At 39.5% G+C, this 20312-nt stretch overlaps 1 protein-coding gene across 1 annotated transcript in view; it reads left to right on the top strand.

Moving 5' to 3' along the window:
- LOC114667806 (aminopeptidase N-like) overlaps nt 1–20312 on the top strand; it is a 95064-nt gene that overhangs the window by 56363 nt on the left and 18389 nt on the right. Inside the window, exons 12-17 of the mRNA XM_028823279.2 lie at nt 183–316; nt 3688–3743; nt 8927–9074; nt 12711–12802; nt 18480–18590; nt 19263–19430. Of these exons, the coding sequence (XP_028679112.2) occupies nt 183–316; nt 3688–3743; nt 8927–9074; nt 12711–12802; nt 18480–18590; nt 19263–19430 (709 nt within the window). The remainder of the gene's footprint in view (nt 1–182; nt 317–3687; nt 3744–8926; nt 9075–12710; nt 12803–18479; nt 18591–19262; nt 19431–20312) is intronic.

Below are 20312 nucleotides of genomic sequence, written 5' to 3'. Positions count from 1 at the left end.
AAACTTTTGGAGATGTGATGGAGCAGAGCTGACTACAGTGTCTTTATGCCACCCTGTAAATATAAAATGAAATGCAAAGTTTTATTTCATAATCATTTTCTTCATATATGAAATTAATAACACTATCTTGCTGTTGGGTTCAGTTTCATCAACTAATTATTTTTCTTTTCTTGGTAATATAGAAACAAAGCCTGAACTTAAGGTGACTGGAGCCGAGTGGGTGCTGGCAAACATCAACGTCACTGGATACTACAGAGTTAACTATGACATGCAGAACTGGGAGAGACTTCTTTCACAATTACAAAGGGACCATTCAGTAAGTGCTGGAGTCCAAGTCATTTTTGGCATAGACCAAACCCGAGCAATTAACAAAATTCTGAGGCTTGATGCACGTAATGAAGCTCTCAGCTGACCTCCACAGGGAGCCACTGAGTGTCTTATCATCAGGTGTCTGGGTTATTGTCTGGTCACTAGCCCCTGGCTTAATGATGTCAGTGTGCAGCACCACACCTACCATGCAGCTGGTTGATGTACTTATTTGGGAAGTAAATGTTTATGATTTGAGTGCACTACCATAACAAAAAGGGTGTGAAGTTTCCTATGGATTTCAGAAGCTAGGCTAAATCTTCCCAGTCTGCCTGGAATAAGCCACACTCCAAGCAGTATGACCTCCCAACTCCAATAGGAGGCTTCGACCTACTTAGGCCAAAGGGGTCCCAGGCATTCACCGTTCAAAATATTTCTTTACATGTCTCAAAACAAACCAAAATATATACGTAAATGCCCTCCTAGGTAAGGGAAACATGAAAACCTTTAGCTAGGAAGAACAAATCCACAAGTAATCTTTACAAATACAGGATATAACAAAAAGAACAAAAATGACAAAAGGGTGAAAGGGTTTGCCTGAAAGATCTACAGCTAACAAGTTCCAATACACGATCCAAATGACAGCACCCACAAAACAGAATAAGCAATACTAAGGAACAACAATGGACCACTGAAGGATCCACTCTTAGTCATTAAAGGCTAAGGGCAGCCCTTCAATCATGAAAACAGGGTGGGACAGCACAAAATTATTGAATAACAAACAAAATCAATAGATATCACAAAGGAACATGGAAAATAATGATTCATAGTTAATGAAAACAACATATATATATAGAAAATAAATACAAGCCAGAGAATAGACCCTTGTTGTAATATAACAAAAATATAGTTCTCACAAAAATATTCATAAGTGTGTACTATTCTTTTAAATATTCTCCATTTTTGAAAAGACAGACAGACAGACAGGCAGGCAGACATGCAGATAGATAGACAGATAGATAGATGGTCAATACCACAAGTTTGCATTTAAAGGATTTAACATTGGAATACTGCAGGTCCATCTTGTTGTGTCCCCAACAGGAATATGTCATTAGAATTTTGTTCCATCCAAATTTCCCTGGTTGAAGTCACTAGCAATCAGAATGCTGATGTCTGCTTGGCAGCAGACTTCAACATATATTATAACTCTCCTGCAGGTACTTACTTCAAAAATTATATAGAAATATGAACTACAATTAGGCTTAGATACCCCACAACCAACAAATATGGTTGGTGCGTTAAATAATGTCACCTGAGGTGAGACACACTTCTGCCACCCGTCCCATATACAGTATTATCCTTATTAGCCATGAGTTGATACACTCATTCCACTTACAATACAACATATCCTTGGAAAGATGGACAAAATAATACATAAATAACATAACAGTGAAGAAATAAAAAGGACTAATTTAAAATCAGTAAGATAGATCCCAAGAGGCACTAATGACACTAATTCTGCTAAACTGAAATATATACTTTTATTGAGTTTTGCAGTTGCAAAACTGAATGCAAAACAAAACTCGGCCTCCTCCTGTGCACTTCTCTAAATACCTTGGTAGTTTCAAATTGTCTCACAAGGTAATGGGCGGCTGCCATTTTTAACTAAACATGGGTGATGTAAACTTGAGAGACATGTAATAGACATTGTACCTGTACCTGTGACTGACACCTCAATGACATTCCAGAACTTAACACAGTTTAAAAAAATGACATAATTAATACATGCACAATGCAATATGTGAAAATCGGGAAAATGAATGCCAGCCTGATGCACTGACATGCAGCTTTGAAATGCACATGCACTGTTTTGAGACACAGAGGCTCCCTGTGCTTCGAAGCGGTGACAAACTGCCTTATGACAAATTTTCAAACCTTTAAAGTGAAAATATTTTTTAAGGTAGTATATAAATTAGGCACTTGATATGCATGCAACTCTCAAGGTTAGTATGTAACTCATACTTTACTGTCAAGTCAGAAGTTTTTTTTCTATTTAATTTTCTTCTTTTTTCGTCATTCTGGTATGTGTTCACACTATCTATCTATCTATCTATCTATCTATCTATCTATCTATCTATCTATCTATCTATCTATCTATCTATCTATCTATCTATCTATCTATCTATCTATCTATCTATCTATCTATCTATCTATCTATCTAAATAGCTTCTGTAAAAAGCCGGATTTCTCCCTGGGGACTAATAAAGTCTTACCCGTACAACTCTCATTTTTCGTATTATTTCATAATAGTTATTCTGCATAAAAATGCTACCCAGACCAAGGGTGCCACCCGGGCTGATGACCTTGTCGCCTCTTCACTCACGCTGGCCCTGCTAACAATAGCACATCAGTTAATGCAGTTTTTACATCACTTGAGCTAAAATTTCACAAGCTTGCTTTTCAACTATATTACTATAAAATACTATTAGAATCACTCTGTGAAAATAAGTCATTATTACTCTTATTTTTAATATGAAACATTATAATAGAAATAATTACTAAACAAAAATGTGATATCTCAGTCTATGATAAAGTAGGTAAATGAAAATTAAAACACTCCAAATTTCTAGATGGTTAACCAAGTCCCTGAATGCACCTCAGCATTTTGCCATGTGTAAATTTCGGTGTTTATTTTTTAGGCTGGAGTCCCTGAAAGAAATGTAAAATATTATCAGCAAAATGGCTTTGCGCTTACTGAGTGGGTCTGTTTTCAGTAGATTTGTACTCAAAATCTGTGTTGTGTCATTTCGGCTCTAGTGTATAGAATGTGTAGAGATGGATGGATCACCACAGCAAGATACCAATCAGATCAAACGCTCCTCTCATTTCTCACAACCATATAAAGAAATGAACCATTCTGTATAAGGCCATCCATGGCTGCACACATGGATTTGATCTGAACTAAAAGAATGATGCAGGGAGAAACTTTACATGCATATTTCTACAAACACAATGAAGAAATTAGTAATAAAACTTAGTAATAAAAGGTTCCTGTGGTCAATTCTATTTGTGTAAACATGTAGAAACACCCCTGTTGTTTCTCAGTGGGGGTAACATCACCCAGATATGGTGTACAGATTCCTCTTAGTGCCATTTCAATTAAATTATTGGTCAAGGGAACTGCACAATCCAGAATTAGAGTTTCTTTTCTTTCCAAGCACTATTGTGAGGCTTTTGTGCTTGTTTGTTCATTACCTGGTGGTGAGGCTTTATGGATCGTAAAAGGTCACTGTAACTTGTGAACAACCCAAAGGTGATAGTTGTGACAGTTTTTAAGCATGAGTACATTTTTACATGAAGCTTTTCTCCTTCTGTTTTCAGATCATTCCTATAAATAATAGAGCTCAGATCATCAGCGATGCCTTCAGTCTTGCACAGTAAGCCTCTTAAAAGTTTTTTTGTCTAGATCACACTCAGAACTTGAATGTACTTTTCCAATTCGGCCTGCAGAGACGAGAGAGAACTTTGTTAGATTCAACAATCTTTTCCATGTGGAGAGATAATTATTTTTTTAATCTGCAACTTCTTATTTATCTTTTCTTGGAAATGTAGTCAAATGTGAGATGCTGTTAACATGACAGATTTTCACACAGTCTTAGAGTACTCTTTACTGCATGCATAATTGTGTAAAAAATTATTAAAAAAAATTAGATTCCATCTAAGCTAGTGCATTTCTTCAAGTTTCCAGTATTCAGCAGGATATACCTGTTTTACCACCAAAGAGAATACATCTAGCTAGCATCATCTTTAGAAACTAACATTATCCTAAAATTAGCCTTAATCCTCCCTATTAACTCAAAACAATATTGTGGTGGGCAGAAAATAAAAAGAAATTACTTCAAAAAGTACTACTGTCATTTTTCTGTCATTGGCATGATGGTGAGGTGGTTAGCACTACAGCTTCACAAACTCATAATCTTAGGTTTGAATACTTTGTGGAGTTCACTGTATGTGTTCTCCTTGTGTCTGCTTGGACCTTCCATGAGATACTCTGGTTTTCTCCCAAAATCCACAAAGATGTGCATGTGTCAGATGGCCTGGGGCCTCATTTATAAACGGTGTGTACGCACAAAAATACTGCGTACGCCCGTTTCCACTCTCACATCGCAATGTATAAAAACTAAACTTGGAGTAAAGCCATGCACATTTTCACACTAGCTCAATCCCTTGCATACAGCAGGCACATGCACATGCGTTACTTTTCACGCTGACCAGGATTTATGTAGTGGAAGAACGTGGAAATTGGCGAACGCACAGATTTATGCAACTGCATTTTTTTGTCTGTACGCCATGTTTTAGTGTGAATTCTACGCACTGCGTTATGCATGAGGCCCCTGGTGATTTTAAACAGCCTCAGTGCAGGTCTGTGCATCAGTGAGTGGTCCCTGTATTTTGTTCATAGCTGATTTAAAGCCTTCTCCCCAAATGATGATAGGATTGACTCCGATCTTCTGCAACTCCAAAACAGATTGAGCAGGGCTAAAAAATTTATGGTAGCGATACCTAAACTTTGCTTTAATCTTGAAACGAATGTTAAGTAAGTTTATAATTAATAGAAGCTGTAACAGTATAAAATTTTCGCCCTAAATGAAAAAGTAAAGGCAATCTGAAAATGATTTGCTTAACACAACAGAAAGAAGTTAATGCAATACAATGCGTTCACTGTGGGTTATGGATAGTTCAAACATGCATGGTGCAGCACTCCACCTTTAGTCTATTTGACGCCAAAGTCAGATGAACATGTGGGGATTGCACTATTGTTACACAATGAGCTATGACAAGATTTCTTTGGGCAGAAGGAGTGAAACCTGCTGAATTTCACCAAAGGATATTGGCTTGTGCAGATCAGTAAGCTGTTTGGGTACTCATCTTGTGCAAACTTTACTTTTGTCAGCTATGGATCTGCACAAGCCATAGTGTATGATAACTTAGGATATGTAATTGACTCATGGCCATGTGACATGAATGTGTGAATATATGATCTCAAAGCGACTCAAATCTGATTTGAAAAGATCCGATTTATATTTCCAAACAGTCCTTTAAACATCACATTTATATCACATTAAGGCAAACAAATTAGATTTGAATTACTTCAGCCTGCTAATGTGAACATAGCCTTACACAGCAAAATCACCAGTGTTAGCTGTATGACTAGAAAAATTCATTAATTTTTTAAAAAAGTACTTGCAAAGTTCATATATGGATGGGAATCAAATAGCGTAATTCTGTATAACAAGGTTTAAAAAAAGACATAAAATGGATGTAAAATGTTGTCAATCACAGCCATTCAAAACAGGCAGCTATCAACTAGTAACTTGCTGATGTCATTTAGTGCCCTCGCTGAGGTCCGCTGAATTGATTTGAATGATTCATTGAAAAATGTCGCTCAAAATGAACTCATTTGTCCCATCACAATTTATTGTTGGGCTGTGTGTTGTTGGAGAGAAACGTGAACTTTGTTTCTTTGTTGGATGTTACTTTAAGTCTTACTGGCGAAAGGAAACAAACAGAAGTGCAAAATACACAAGAGTCGGATATTGGCACTGAAAAATTTGGTGGTTCTCCAGTGGCGAGTGGAAACCCTACCACTAGCTGTGTTTACTTTAGCGATGAGTGTACTAAACAACGCTATTACTGAGTGTGCTGGAAAATCTACAACCACCCGGCCACCCAAAGACAAATGATCAGCCAGGGTGTGGATTTGTCTGATATCCATGAGCCAACTCAATCGGTATTAAAGATTCCAAATTCTGTTATAGCAGGTAATGCATGCAGCTTTGGGCTCATTGATACACCAGACAACAGTGTGTGGGTAGAATATAGGATATCAACAGATACAATTTTGGCATTTTTGTAATAATCTAGTTGAGGACAGATTCACATGAGTAACCCGAGACTGGAAACACACATATCACAGATGCATGCACAAATTTCAAGGAATGTCAAAATGGTAACCAAACTGTTTGCTGTTATATAATGCTAGTCTGGCCAAACTTACAATCGATATTATTTGACCATTTGTGCCCTACGATGGTCTGGTATAGCATATCTACATCATTAAAAGGTAGGTTGTTGATTTTCATAAAGCGTTCAACTCAGTTGATCGAGCTGCCCTGTGGGACATCCTGAGGGTTTGCGGGATCCCCTCGAGGTTGCTGGATATCATGGCTGGCCTGTACACTGGTACTGTGAGTGCTGAGCATTTACATTTACATTTACATCATTTAGCAGACGCTCTTATCCAGAGCGACTTACAACAGTGTTTGTTAGGTTTTTTTTTTTTTTCGCATACCCCCTTGGGGTCAGAGCGCAGGGTCAGCCATTGTACAGCGCCCCCTGGAGCAATTACAGGTTAAGGGCCTTGCTCAAGGGCCCAGCAGAGTAGGATCACTTTTTGGCACTGACGGGGATTCGAACCGGCAACCTTCGGGATACCAGCGCAGATCCTTAGCCTCAGAGCCACCACTCCGCCCAGAGTGGGGGCAGAACCTCTGTGTTTTTCCAGTTGATTCTGGGGTTCGTCAGTGGTGTGTTCTTGCTCCTACTCTGTTCAATGCTTGTATGGACTGGGTGTTGGGCATGGATGTGGGGTCCAGCGGCTGTGGGGCATCTGTTGGTGAAGAAAGGTTCAAGGATCTTGACTTTGCTGATGATGCTTTGATCTTCACGGAGTCAATGGAGGTTCAAGAGACTGAGTAAGGAATCTGAGTGTCTGGGCTTGCGAGTGTCCTGGATAAAAACCAAGAGCCAGGCCTTTAATGACCTCTTGGGCACAGCCATCAGCAGTGTGTCTGTTTGCGGAGAGAGTGTTGACCTTGTCGAGAGGTTTACTTTCCTTGGCAGTGACATTCATGTCTCTGGTGACTCTTCCTATGAAGTTGGTAGACGGATTGGGAGAGTATCGGGGGTCATGAGGTTGCTGGAAAAGATTTTGTGGAGCTCCCAATATCTATGCAAAAGGACGAAGGTCCAAGTCTTTAGAGTCCTGGTTCTTCCTGTCTTGCTATATGGTAACGAGACATGGACGCTATCCAGTGACCTGAGACGAAGACTGGACTCCTTTGGTACTGTCTCTCCAGAAAATCCTTGGGTACCATTGGTTTGACTTTGTGTCAAATGAGCGGTTGCTCATGGAGTCCCGAATAAGGCGTATTACCTGCATTGTGAGGGAGTGTCAGTTACGGCACTATGGCCATGTGGCCCATTTCCCCGAGAGTGATCCAGCTCGTAAGATCCTCATTGTTGGGGACCCGAGTGGCTGGACCACTCAGTGCTCTATATAGCACTGAGAAAAAAATCTCTTCAGGCATTTGGGCTGGTAATTGTACAAATGAAGCTGATTGGAAATTCAGAATGGGTCCATTGTGAATGAGGATGGATGTATCCATATCTGTGACCTGCAGTGGATTGTCATCCTTTCTAGGTTTGGATTCTTTGTTGGAGCTAATCGTGCTCTTTATGACTCTCCAATGAACACTGAAGATTGATAACGTGGATGGATCATAAAATTAACCTTTTAACCTTGTGCAGACATTTTTATAGGTATATTTTGTGCAATCCAAGTTGTTCTCCCCCTTGTGATGGGTGGCACAGTGCAGTGGACTAGGAGACCACAGAAAAGAATAACATGGAGCCTTTTCATGTGCAGTATCACTGCTGCAAATGTAGTGCAAATGTAATAGGTGTTCTACATGGTCTACAGGCAGAAGAATAGGACATGATGGCAGAAAGAAAGTAAAATGCAATCTTTTGTGAAGAACCAAGTTGCTCCCCCATGATTCTAGAGGGCATGTGACAGATTGGTTTGGGGTAATACGGAAATGCCATTCCTATTAACCACTTAAGTAAGTTGAATCATTATTAATTTAATTGAAATATGTAAAGCTCTCTCTTTCAATCTCCAACTTAAAGTTACGAAAGTATTCTGTGTTTGCTGCTCTGTGTTGTTCAATGACAAACAACTTCCAAGAATTTGTGTTTCACAGTAGACAAAGTTGTTTGAATATGTAAAGCTCCCCTTCACATTATATGATTTTTGCAAGGATTTTCAGCCACTGAATTCCCTTACATAATCTTAATCATAATCCTGTGACTGTCGTTCGCCTAGTCGGAAATTTCAGTCAAACCAGTTTGTGACTTATCTGGACTAAATCAGGCAGATTTGATTTTGTCTTAAATTTTAGGGACGGACTTGTGTATATGCTGACAACCAATGAGTGCTCACCTAGAAGTACAATGCAGCTATGAGGAATAAGAAATCAGGGTGTTTTGAATATTCTTAAATAAAACATCAGCAAACTGGCAGACAAACTTGAATAAAAACCAGGAGATGCACATAAAAAAATAAAACTAAACAAAAAAAGATAAAAAGCAAAATTAAACCGAAGCCCAGTACAATTGGCAATAATCGTGGGCGAAAGAGCCAGAGCATCAAAACCAAAAATACACGTGAAAAAAAGAGCACAAAGATAATACTTCAGAGATATATACACCATGTTTTGCAATAGTTAACAGGTAGACCCTTTTTAATGTCTCTTCTTCTTTGTGTTTATTTTCAAAGGGCAGAATATATCCCAATCACACTGGCCCTCAACACCACCAGGTATCTCTCTAAAGACACCGAATACATACCATGGATTTCAGCCCTGGCAAATCTGAAGCATTTCTTTCTTATGTTTGATCGCTCAGAGGTTTATGGACCAATGCAGGTGTGTACATATTCACCTTAATAAAAGGCTACGTGTCTGTGTGTCTTTCCAGTTGCTGTGTCTCTGTCATTTCAAAAAATGGCACATCACAAGCATTTTAGTAATAAAATGCATTGTATTTGTCATTTCAACAAATTGCGCATCACCAACATTAGCACTGCTTTTACAAATCTCATTACAAACAGCATATTATAGAGAGAGATATACATTGCATGGTGCACTGCATACATTAACACCGAGGTCCACGTTGATTACTTAGATTTCAAGTTGTCTTAGTCGGTTAGCGCATCTCATTTTTATCTATTTCAACATTTACATGTGATATGCATTCATTTTCAGACCCACTTGCTCCTTTTTAGGGTCCTGGAGAAGGGAGAGTACACTCATGCATGTGGTCACAATGAACACATTTAAAGTGACTTTTCAATCGAAAGTGCATTTCTTTGAGAGGTGGGAGGAAAATTGGAAAAGCAGGAGAAATGAAAAACAACAACAGAGACACAGACTTTCCACTCCATCCAGGTAGCCACAGGGCCAGGGGTTGAAACCTGGTGCTCTGGGGCAACAACACTAACCACAGCACTACCATGCCACCTACTGAAAGAGCTAATTGAAGAAGCTAATCAAGCGTGAAAGAGGGAGAGACACATAGCAACGGTGAAAGGACGATCACAGCTACACCGGCACTGTAACGTTAAGGAGGGGAACAGAGTGCGACTGGCAGCAAGTCTTCTTTCACCAGGCATTTCCTGTGGATTGTAACATTGTAAACAATGAGGTCTTTAGGATTTGATTGTTCATTTTATTATTGTTTGATAAATGCACCCTGAGGTGGGTTGGCACCCTGCCCGGGATTGGTTCCTGCCTTGTGCTCTGTGTTGGCTGGGATTGGCTCCAGCAGACCCCCGTGACCCTGTGTTTGGATTCAGCGGGTTGGAAAATGGATGGATGGATGGATAAATGCACCCATTGTTATATGGTGTTCCTCTGGGATCCATTTTGGGCCCTATTTTATTCTCTATATACCTTCAACATATTGGAGCGATTTTTAGGAAATTTAACATTTCTTTTCACTGCTATGCTGATGATACTCAGGTTTATATTCCTGTCTGCAACTCTGCAACAAATCAACTGCACAACTGTCTGTCTGAACTAAGATCCTGGACTGCTAATAATTTTCTTGATCTAAATCAAAATAAAATGGAGGTGCTTATAGTGGGTCCATCGGCTAAAGCCCAAATTGGTCTTGGACTTCTTGGCTCTTTCTCTGTCTTTTCCAAACCTCAAGTTCGCAATCTTGGTGTTACCTTTGATAGTAACTTCTCTTTTGAGAAACAAGTTCTGTAGTCAAGAGTTGCTTTTCCCAGCTTCGTCTATTAGGTAAGATAAAGCCTTTTTTTATCTTCTAGGTATCTTGAGATAGCTACTCATGCTTTTATTTTTTCTCGCCTCGATTACTGCAACTCGCTGTATTCTGGGATTAGCAAATCCCTGATACGTAGGTTACAGTTGGTCCAGAATGCTGCCGCTCGCTTTCTGGTTGGGATCAAGAAAGTATGACTCTGTTTCTCCAATATTAGCTTCTTTACACTGGCTGCCTGTCAGTTTTCGAATCGATTTTAAAATCTTGCTGCTAGTTTTTAAATCTTTACATGGACTTGCTCCTGCCTATTTATCAGAACTGTGTGTTTTACATCAGCCATCTAGAGTGCTTAGATCTTCTGGTCAGTTGTCTCTTGTTGTCCCTCGTACCAAGTGTAAAACTAATGGGGACAGACAGGGATTTTGCAGCTGCTGCGCCTCGCCTGTGGAGCTCTTTACCTCATTACATAAAGGAGTCGTCTACAATTGAACTTTTCAAAACAAGATTAAAGACTCATTTCTATTCACTTGCATTCCGTGACCTTCAGTAATACTGATGTTTTCCTCTTTGTGATTATATAACATCACTTCTATTTATTATGTATCTTATTTTATGTTCATATATTTTATTTCTATTTATGTTTTTTATGTTAATTGTTTTGTTTTTCTTTTATTCTATTGTTGTACAGCACTTTGGCCACAGCATTACTATGTTGTTTTAAATGTGCTATATAAATAAATTGACATTGACATTGCTTAACAGTTACAATATGTTAAATTAGCGCCATATATTTTGTTCACAAAACTAGCTATCACAAATAATACTGTCTTGATTTTTTTCCAGTTTGTGAGAAAAGTATAAGTACAGTAATCCCTCCTCCATCGCGGGGGTTGCGTTCCAGACCCCCCACGAAAGGTGAAAATCTGCGAAGTAGAAACCATATGTTTATATGGTTATTTTTATATTGTCATGCTTGGGTCACATATTTGCACAGAAACACAGGAGGTTGTAGAGAGACAGGAACGTTATTCAAACACTGCAAACAAACATATGTCTCTTTTTCAAAAGTTTAAACTGTGCTCCATGACAAGACAGAGATGACTGTTCCGTCTCACAATTAAATGAATGCAAACATATCTTCCTCTTCAAAGGAGTGCGCATCAGGAGCAGATGTCAGAGAGACAGAGAAAAGCAAACAAATCAATAGGGCTGTTTGGCTTGTAAGTATGCGAAGCACCGCGGCACAAAGCTGTTGAAGGCGGCAGCTCACACCCCCTCCGTCAGGAGCAGAGAAAGTCAGCGCAAGAGAGAGAGAGAAAAGTAAGCTGGGTAGCTTCTCAGCCATCTGCCAATAGCGTCCCTTGTATGAAATCAACTGGGCAAACCAACTGAGGAAGCATGTACCAGAAATTAAAAGACCCATTGTCCGCAGAAATCCGTGAACCAGCAAAAAATCTGCGATATATATTTAAATATGCTTACATATAAAATCCGCGATAGAGTGAAGCCGCGAAAGGCGAAGCGCGATATAGCGAGGGATTACTGTAGCCCTAAAAGATTTTTGGTAGCCTACCACCTATACCATATAAAAGTAATCAACTGCAAAGGATCTGCCTATTGGAAAAAGCTCCGCCCATTATCCTTGATTGACAAGTAATGAAACCATTGTAAGAGACCCCAACAGACTCCAGCTGCAGACCTCCAGATCTCCACTTCGTTGAGGAGGTTCTTGAGGAGGTTGTCTCCTTACATTATATGTCAATGATAGGCCTGGTTACACTGTGGTTACGATTAGGGTTGGGGAGGGTAATCTGACTCAAGCTGAGCAAATAGCACTTGCATTAAAAGGGCCATTCAGAAATTTGCCGTTGTGAAATAAAAACGGTCTTCAAAAAGAGGTCCTTACGAAATAAAACCTGTAATAATAGTAAAATGTGACTTTTTTTTTTTTACACATTTTTTCTCAATTTATTGTATATTGCTATACTTTTGCATGGCATTATTTATTTCATAACTGTCATTTTATTATTTAATTTCAGCACAAATGGTATTCCATACAAAACAGTTCATAAAAACAAATAAGGTTTTCAGGCATATAAAATTTTTGGAAAAAAAGCTAAAAAAACAAGTAATGCTCCAAAAACTGAACAAGCAAATTAATAAAAGGCAGTCTTTTTCAAAAACTAAATGTAACTATGACTCCAGACTGCATTAAGGAAGTTCAGTAATGGCAGTAGATATTTGACAGTGTGAATGTAAACCATCTGTTTCAGGCTTACCTCCGGAAGCAAGTTCACCAGTTGTACGAGCATTTTGAAAACAGCACAGAAAACTTCAAGGAAATCCCATCTGCTCTCACGGCTCAGTAAGTGTTAATAGTCTTTTCTGCCTCTCTTATTACTTGATAATAAATAGAATTGGTATATTTTCTGTCACATACCAAATTTTATTCAGTGACTTAAGTATAATGCAATAAACTATTGTACACTCATCCTTTTTTATTTTCTTGTACAGCTCATCAGTCATCTCAGAGCCTACCATAATAAATTGACCAATGTGTCTGCCTCTCTAACTTTTAATTGGGGAAGAAAAGAGTTTGAAACAGACACAACCACACAGGAATGCCCTGATTTAAGCAATAAAACACAGACAGGAGAAAGCGTCAATCATTATTGTTTATCTAAATCTCGCAAGAGGCAACAACTGCATATCTTATTAGTAACATGTTACAAAGAAAAAAGTGTCCTCTGCGCTATATTTATACAATTCATTGATTAGGTCACTACTCACAAAAGGAATTCATTACATAATTTAAAACTTTTAACATGATTGGTTACACCTAGTTGTTAACGGGACATGGCAAACGTTGATATCTTAAATCAGGGGTTCTCAGACCTGGTCCTGGGGGCACACCGTGGCTGCAGGTTTTTGTTCCAACCAGATTCCTAATCAGTGAGAATACCTGATAACACTGATCTCATTTAATCAGCTGGTATTTCTTTTTCTATTCTCTTATTCTACATTCAGAAAAGCACAGCAGCATGATTTTTACATTTATAAGAAACTTACAAATATTTCTGTTTTTGCTATGGATTTAAATGCTTCACTGTCTTTCTTTATATTTTGTCCTTTCTCTGTGCAGTTTGCTCCCTTCATAACGACAATTAAAAACGAGCAGAGCAGACACCCAGGCAAGCAGCACTGAATCATTAAAGGCTGCAACTACTTTAGTGTCAGACCCTCAAATTAGTAAATAATGGATTGATTAAATAATTAGAACACTTAGAAAAACAGAAAGAAAATTAAGATGAAAATATTGTTAAAAAGAAAAAAACATCAATTATTCCCATATAACTACTTAGTGCATTTTAATATTTTTTTACTTAGTTTTCTAATTTCTATATTGTTCCCAAAACAGGGAATCTGGGAAATAACAGTTCACGTAATTATCCCAGGAGTCCGATTAAAAACTGAGGCTAGTTGGAACAAAAGCCTGCAGCCACAGGGGGTCCACAGGACCAACATTGAGAACCCCTGCCTTAAATGACCACAAATAATTGATGCAATAAATAATAGTCCTGTTAGCTTAGGGTGTACCTGACTTTTTAAATGTATTATTTTTTATTCTCATTTGTAGGAGATGTACTAGATCCTGTCCAGATTTATCCTGTTTTGAACAAAAAGGACGAAGATTTAATTTTTTTTTTATGATCCAGCTGGGTACAAAACAGGAAACGTAGTACTATTGAACAATGGTTATGCTATAACTATAACATTTTATCTTAAGGGGTTATATAAAATAATAAGAAATACATTTATCATATCATAGGGGCGGCACAGTGGCACAGTAGTAGCGCTGCTGCCTCGCAGTTAGGAGATCTGGGTTCGCTTCCCCGGTCCTCCCTGCGTGGAGTTTGCATGTTCTCCCCGTGTCTGCGTGGGTTTCCTCCCATAGTCCAAAGACATGCAGGTTAGGTCGATTGGAGATTTTAAATTGGCCCTAGTGTGTGCTTGGTGTGTGGGTGTGTGTGTGTCCTGTGGTGGGTTGGCACCCTGCCTGGGATTGGTTCCCTGCCTTGCGCCCTGTGTTGGCTGGGATTGGCTCCAGCAGACCCCCTGTGTTCAGATTCAGCGGGTTGGAAAATGGATAGATAGATAGAAAGATAGTACTATAATAGAAAGCCACATAGAACTTCCACTGCAAGTTGTGCCCAACATGTGTGAAATTTTTAATTCATAAAATGGAAAAACGGTTTACTTGGACCTTGCAGTGCACCCTCTGTATTTACTTTCATGCAGTCTTCTCTTTATGGTAGACTTGGATATCGATACGCCTACCCCCTGGAGAGTGTTGTTCACTTGGTTGGCTGTTGTGAAGGGTTTCTCTTCACCATGGAAATGATTCTGTGATCATTCACCACTGTTGTCTTCTGTGGACGTCCAGGTCTTTTGCGTTGCTGAGTTCACCAGTGCTTGCTTTCTTTCTCAGGATGTACCAAACTCTAGATTTTGCCACTCATAATATTGTAGTAATTTCTCAGATGTGTTTTTTCTGTTTCCGCAGCTTAAGGATGGCTTCTTCCACCTGCATGGAGAGCTCCTTTGACCGCATGTTGTCTGTTCACAGCAAAATCTTCCACATGCAAGCACCACACCTCAAATCAACTCCAGGCCTTTTATCTGCTTCATTGATAATGACATAACGACGGACTTGCCCACACCTGCCCATGAAATAGCCTTTGAGTCAATTGTCCAATTACTTTTGAGACCCTGAAATGAAGGGATTGTGTTCAAAAAATGCTTTAGTTGCCTCACATTTTTATGCAATCGTTTTGTTCACCTCACTGTAAAAAGTTGTCTCTGTCCAAATATTTATGGACCTAACTGTAAACCCATTCTTTAATTTCATGGCTTGTTGCTGCTCTCATTGTGCAATAGCAGACATTTCTGAAATTGTGGATTTTCTCTTTTCTAAGAGCAGATCAGCATTCCTGAGACCTTCACCTTTCTTTATTTTCAGCTATTGTATGATGGTCACAGTTTGCTGGTCCTGTTTTGGCTCATTTTGTACCTCATTATTCTTTGGCTGCTAATTAAGGAAAAAGAAGCAATTGAGGGGTCTGAGTCTTCAAGAGCAAGTCAAATAAAATGAATTCAAAAGAAGTTAATTAGCACCAAAAACAGGTCACTAATTAAGAAAAGGGTTAGAATGAAAACCTGCAGCCACTGCGACCCTCCAGGACTGGAGTTGGGCACCCCTGCCTTAAAGGAATATTTCACCCGAAAATTATATATTTTTTATATGCTGCTTACCATTTGTAGTTGTAAATGTCATGTTACTGCTGATTTAAAAATAATCTAACCACAAGGGGGCCAAATCAGCCCAACTTGATGCCAGTCCCAAGCCCAGATAAACAGATAGGGTAGTGGCAGGAACAACAATAACAACATTTATTTGTATAGCACGTTTTCATACAAATGATGTAGCTCAAAGTGCTTCATAAGATGAAGAAAGAAAAGTTTATAAAAAAAATAAAAATATAAAAGTAATATTAGGTAACAAAGAACAAAGTAAGGTTTGATGGCCAGGAGGACAGAAAACCACAAAAAAAACTCCAGAAGACTAGAGATAAAAAACAAAATCTGCAGGCGTCCGAGGACATGAGACCACCCAGCCCCCACTGGGCATTCTACCTAACATAAATTATCTAAATGAGTCCTCGTGGTTTTCAGGCTTCATGTAGAAGAATTAGATGATGATGATCATGTGGACCTCTGGCCTTCAATCCATCAAAGGCATTCAGGAAAAACCTTAATGATGGAATCAGTCTAATCAACCTCTTAATGATGATCAGGATTCAGAAGTTAGCCTGCAGGAAGGGATTTTGAAAAGTGTGGATATGTGGCTCAATGATATTAGTTTTTAAAAAGTTGTTTGCACTTCCTACTGCCTATATGTTGTGAATTTATGGTCCTGTGTTTTACAAGAACAGGTCCATCTTTGTATTGTGAGTTTAATCCCAAATGGAATAGCCAAGACTGTAAAAAACACAAAGAAGCCACTAAAATCAAACATTTGCACTTATGATTGATTTCCTTTGTTGTTGTTTGCTGATGCCTGCCTGTTTTGACATTATCTCATATGATATGATTCATCTGATTGCTATTCTGGATCCTGAAAACACCATTACTGGCTTTCATGCTCCACGATAGTTGACTATGACCTACCGTTCACACACAGCATTTTTATGTTAAGTGACACTCAAAGCCCAGCACAAACAATATGAGGAGACTTCTGTAGGAAATGATGAGTCTCATGCAAAGTTTTCTTTTGTGGAAATGAACAAAAAAATGCACAGACTTTTCTCTTGATGAAAAACTTTTAATACTAGCCAACCCACGGCGTAGCATACTCCGCATAATTATGTATTGATGGGTGAACACTTCCTGAAAGACACAGTTGTTCAAATGGGATTGGTTTTGAGGATACGACTGTAGGTGAATGAAAAGATGGAACTCTGGAGAGGGCAACATACAATACAGCGTTTTACACGCTGCATACAGCGATTCACATCGAAGCATAGACACTGCTAAGACCATGGGATACCCCTCGCAAATTGTTTTACACGCTGCATACAGCGATTCACATCCGCAACAAATATGATTCTTATTAGATGGTCCTGTCGCATCTACCCTCACTCTGGAAGCATACACACTGCCTGGTCATGTGCCTGCTCACAAGAGCAACTAACAGAGACCCACCCACCAACTGTAAGACCATGGAATACCCCTCACAAACTGTTTTACACACCGCATACAGTGATTCACATCCGTGCCAAACAAACTGTTTTACACGCTGCATACAGCTTCTTCTTATGGGGTGGGTTTGAGGAACAACTGTAAGGGAACTCTGGACAGAGCAACATACAATTGTCTGTGACTGAAAACTGGAGGACCACCGCCGCGCCCCCACCTCCCAGAGCGAGGGACGGGGCTGGATGGCAGGCGCACGTGGAGGGCAGAACGGGGTGTGAGGGGAAGGACGCCTAGTGAGGACGATGTATTGTATTGAACAGTCATCTCTTAGTCATCGTTCAGTACGCACTACCTGCTCATGTGCCTGCCCCCAACTCCTCACCTGAATTGGTTTTGTCTGTGTACAGTCCACATGCACTTGTGAGTCACGTTGACTATTCATTTTCCACACACCGCCTCAGTCGGTTTCGCATCTGCTACAGTCCACATGCACCTCTGAGCCACATTGACTTTTCATTGTTCTGTTTGTCCGGGCCGGGTGAGGTTTCCCGTGTTGAATCTAATTCAGCCAAAGGCTCCACACATGGTGGTGCCCTTCCGTCAATTCCTTTAAGTTTCAGCTTTGCAACCATACTCCCCCCGGAACCCAAAGACTTTGGTTGCCCGGCGGATCATGGGAATAACGCCGCCAGATCGCCAGTCGGCATCGTTTATGGTCAGAACTACGACGGTATGTGATCGTCTTCGAACTTCCGAGTTTCGTTCTTGATTAATGAAAACATTGTTGGCAAATGCTTTCGCTCTCGCGCGAATTGTTGGTGGGCAGGGCTCTGACATGCATGTGCCATGGTCGGCTGCTTAGTGAATTGTTGGTGGGCGGGGCTCTGTGAGTTGGCGGGCGTGGCTGTCTTGCGTGCGTCTTGCTTGCCATGGACTTAGTGAATTATATATTTACAGGTAGATGTTTTAAGCAGAGCATTGAACAATTTGGCATATCTTAACATAGGAATGGCAATGAATCCAGATCTCATTAGTCACTTTGGCTGCCTAATAAAAATAATGAGATCAATTCTTATTATTAGCTTTTACTTTCCACATTTACATCCAAGAAGACTTATATTTTCGTGGCTCAACAAAATACAGTAGATTTGTGGCTTCTTGAAAAAAACAATAAAAAAAGCTCTTAAGTATAAATACGTGTAACTGTAGTCATTTGCTACTTCCGTGATCACTGTAAAAACTGAAATTGAATATGGCTTCCTCACTCTTTGTGTTCTTATATTTAGATACAGCCAAAGGGTTGCTGTGTGGATTGCCTGTGAGTATGGATTGAAGAAGTGCCGTGACCTATCTTCTGGACTGTACAAACAATGGATGGATAAACCCTCTGCCAACCCGTAAGTTTGTCTATGCCACTTAGGAGAAGCAGACGGCCAGGGAAAATAGAGGGTGAAAAGGCCAAGATGGCAGTATGTGGAACTCCAGTGGCTCAGGAGTTCAAAGGCTCCGCCCCAAGTTTTTGTTTCAGTCTTGTTGTCACAGAGATGGCAAATCCTGATTTATCTGAATTTTTGTTAAAAAATTTCATTATGAAGACCTAGACATCACCAATTTCAGGGTGTTTTTCTTCTCACTAGACATTTAGAAAATGGAATATTTGCTGATTAAACCTTTAGCTCAGACATGTCTGCACATTATTCTCTTAACTCACTTGCTTGTTTTAACTTTAAGAAGTGTACATTTCTGGAGAACATACCAGTGACCACTGAGTTCTCTAAGAACCCAGTTTGAAAACTGCCATCTCACATCTTCAAATCTTACAAAATCAATTGAAAGGAAATACTCAGTCTCTTGCTATGACACTAAGACTCAGTGGCTAACTAATGCAGCTGCTATGAAAGTGCTCTAATGTCAGTAAAACAGTGATTGTCAAAAAAATATCTGGATTTGTATTTTCAGGAATGCCTTATAATGGAGCCATGTGCGGTTCAAAAGGAGTTTAAATATGGTGTCACACTTACAGATGATCTTAATGGCACATCTTTACTGTGTTTTCCTTTACTAAACAGCATTCATCCAAACCTGAGGTCACTCATCTACTGCAGTGCGATTGCTTCAGGAGGAGTGGAGGTGTGGGATTTTGGATGGAAAATGTTCAGGAATACAACATTCACTGCTGAATCTGACAGGCTGAGATATGCCCTTTCTTGTGCAAAGGAGCCATGGCTGTTGAACAGGTGAGGGTCAAAAAACTTTGAGTTAACAATGTTTTTACTAACTTGAATCACACTGTAGTGCTATAAGTGGTCTAGCCATATCTCATTTAGCATGGCTGTGCATACATTCTCAAAGATACTTGATCCAAGTCAGGACTCTTGGGAAGGTAGGGTGGAGAAATCTATTTTAGCAGCATTCGGTGTAAGACAAGGGAGCCAGTACGTTGCCAGTCCAGGGTCCACTAAAAACACACACACACATTCATGCTCACATGTGGTTGATAGAATCAACAGTAAACCCAACACACATGTCTCTGGGGATGTGAGAGGAAAACAGATTGTCCGGAAGAAAACCCACCCAGACCCATGGAGAATCTGGAGACTCCACAATGACAATAGCCAGACACAGGATTCAAACATAGGATGCTTAATCTGTAATACAACAGCATCAACCACCATGACACCCATATATTTATATTATATTATATTGTTTCTCAACCACTAAGTTGTAAGCCACTTGGGATGTGGGCTGCCGCTGGTGGTTTCTGAGTTGCCATTGTTTACAATGGTAGTGTGTCACGGTGGGTCACTCCGCTCTGACAATTGTGCATGAATTACCAGGGGGTAAGTGCTTTGACAATCACCCTCTATTCACTAAGAGGGAATCCCCACTTCCTTCAGTGCGTTGCAAAGACACATTCATGGGAAAAAGTGGGCCACGACACCAAAAAAGGTTGAGAAACACTTTTATAACACTTTAGTTTAAGTACTGCAAAAATGCATTCATTACAGTGTTATGCAACAAGACTTTAACAAAGGCTTCTTTTGATCTACATAAAACTTATAAAACATTAGTAGATCAGTTATTCATCTCTGTGCTGAAATGATGGTAAAATTACTTGT

The sequence above is a fragment of the Erpetoichthys calabaricus genome, chromosome 17, assembly GCF_900747795.2.
Source record: "Erpetoichthys calabaricus chromosome 17, fErpCal1.3, whole genome shotgun sequence".
NCBI classification, from domain to species: domain Eukaryota; kingdom Metazoa; phylum Chordata; class Cladistia; order Polypteriformes; family Polypteridae; genus Erpetoichthys; species Erpetoichthys calabaricus.
This window is presented reverse-complemented; position numbering and strand designations above follow the sequence as displayed.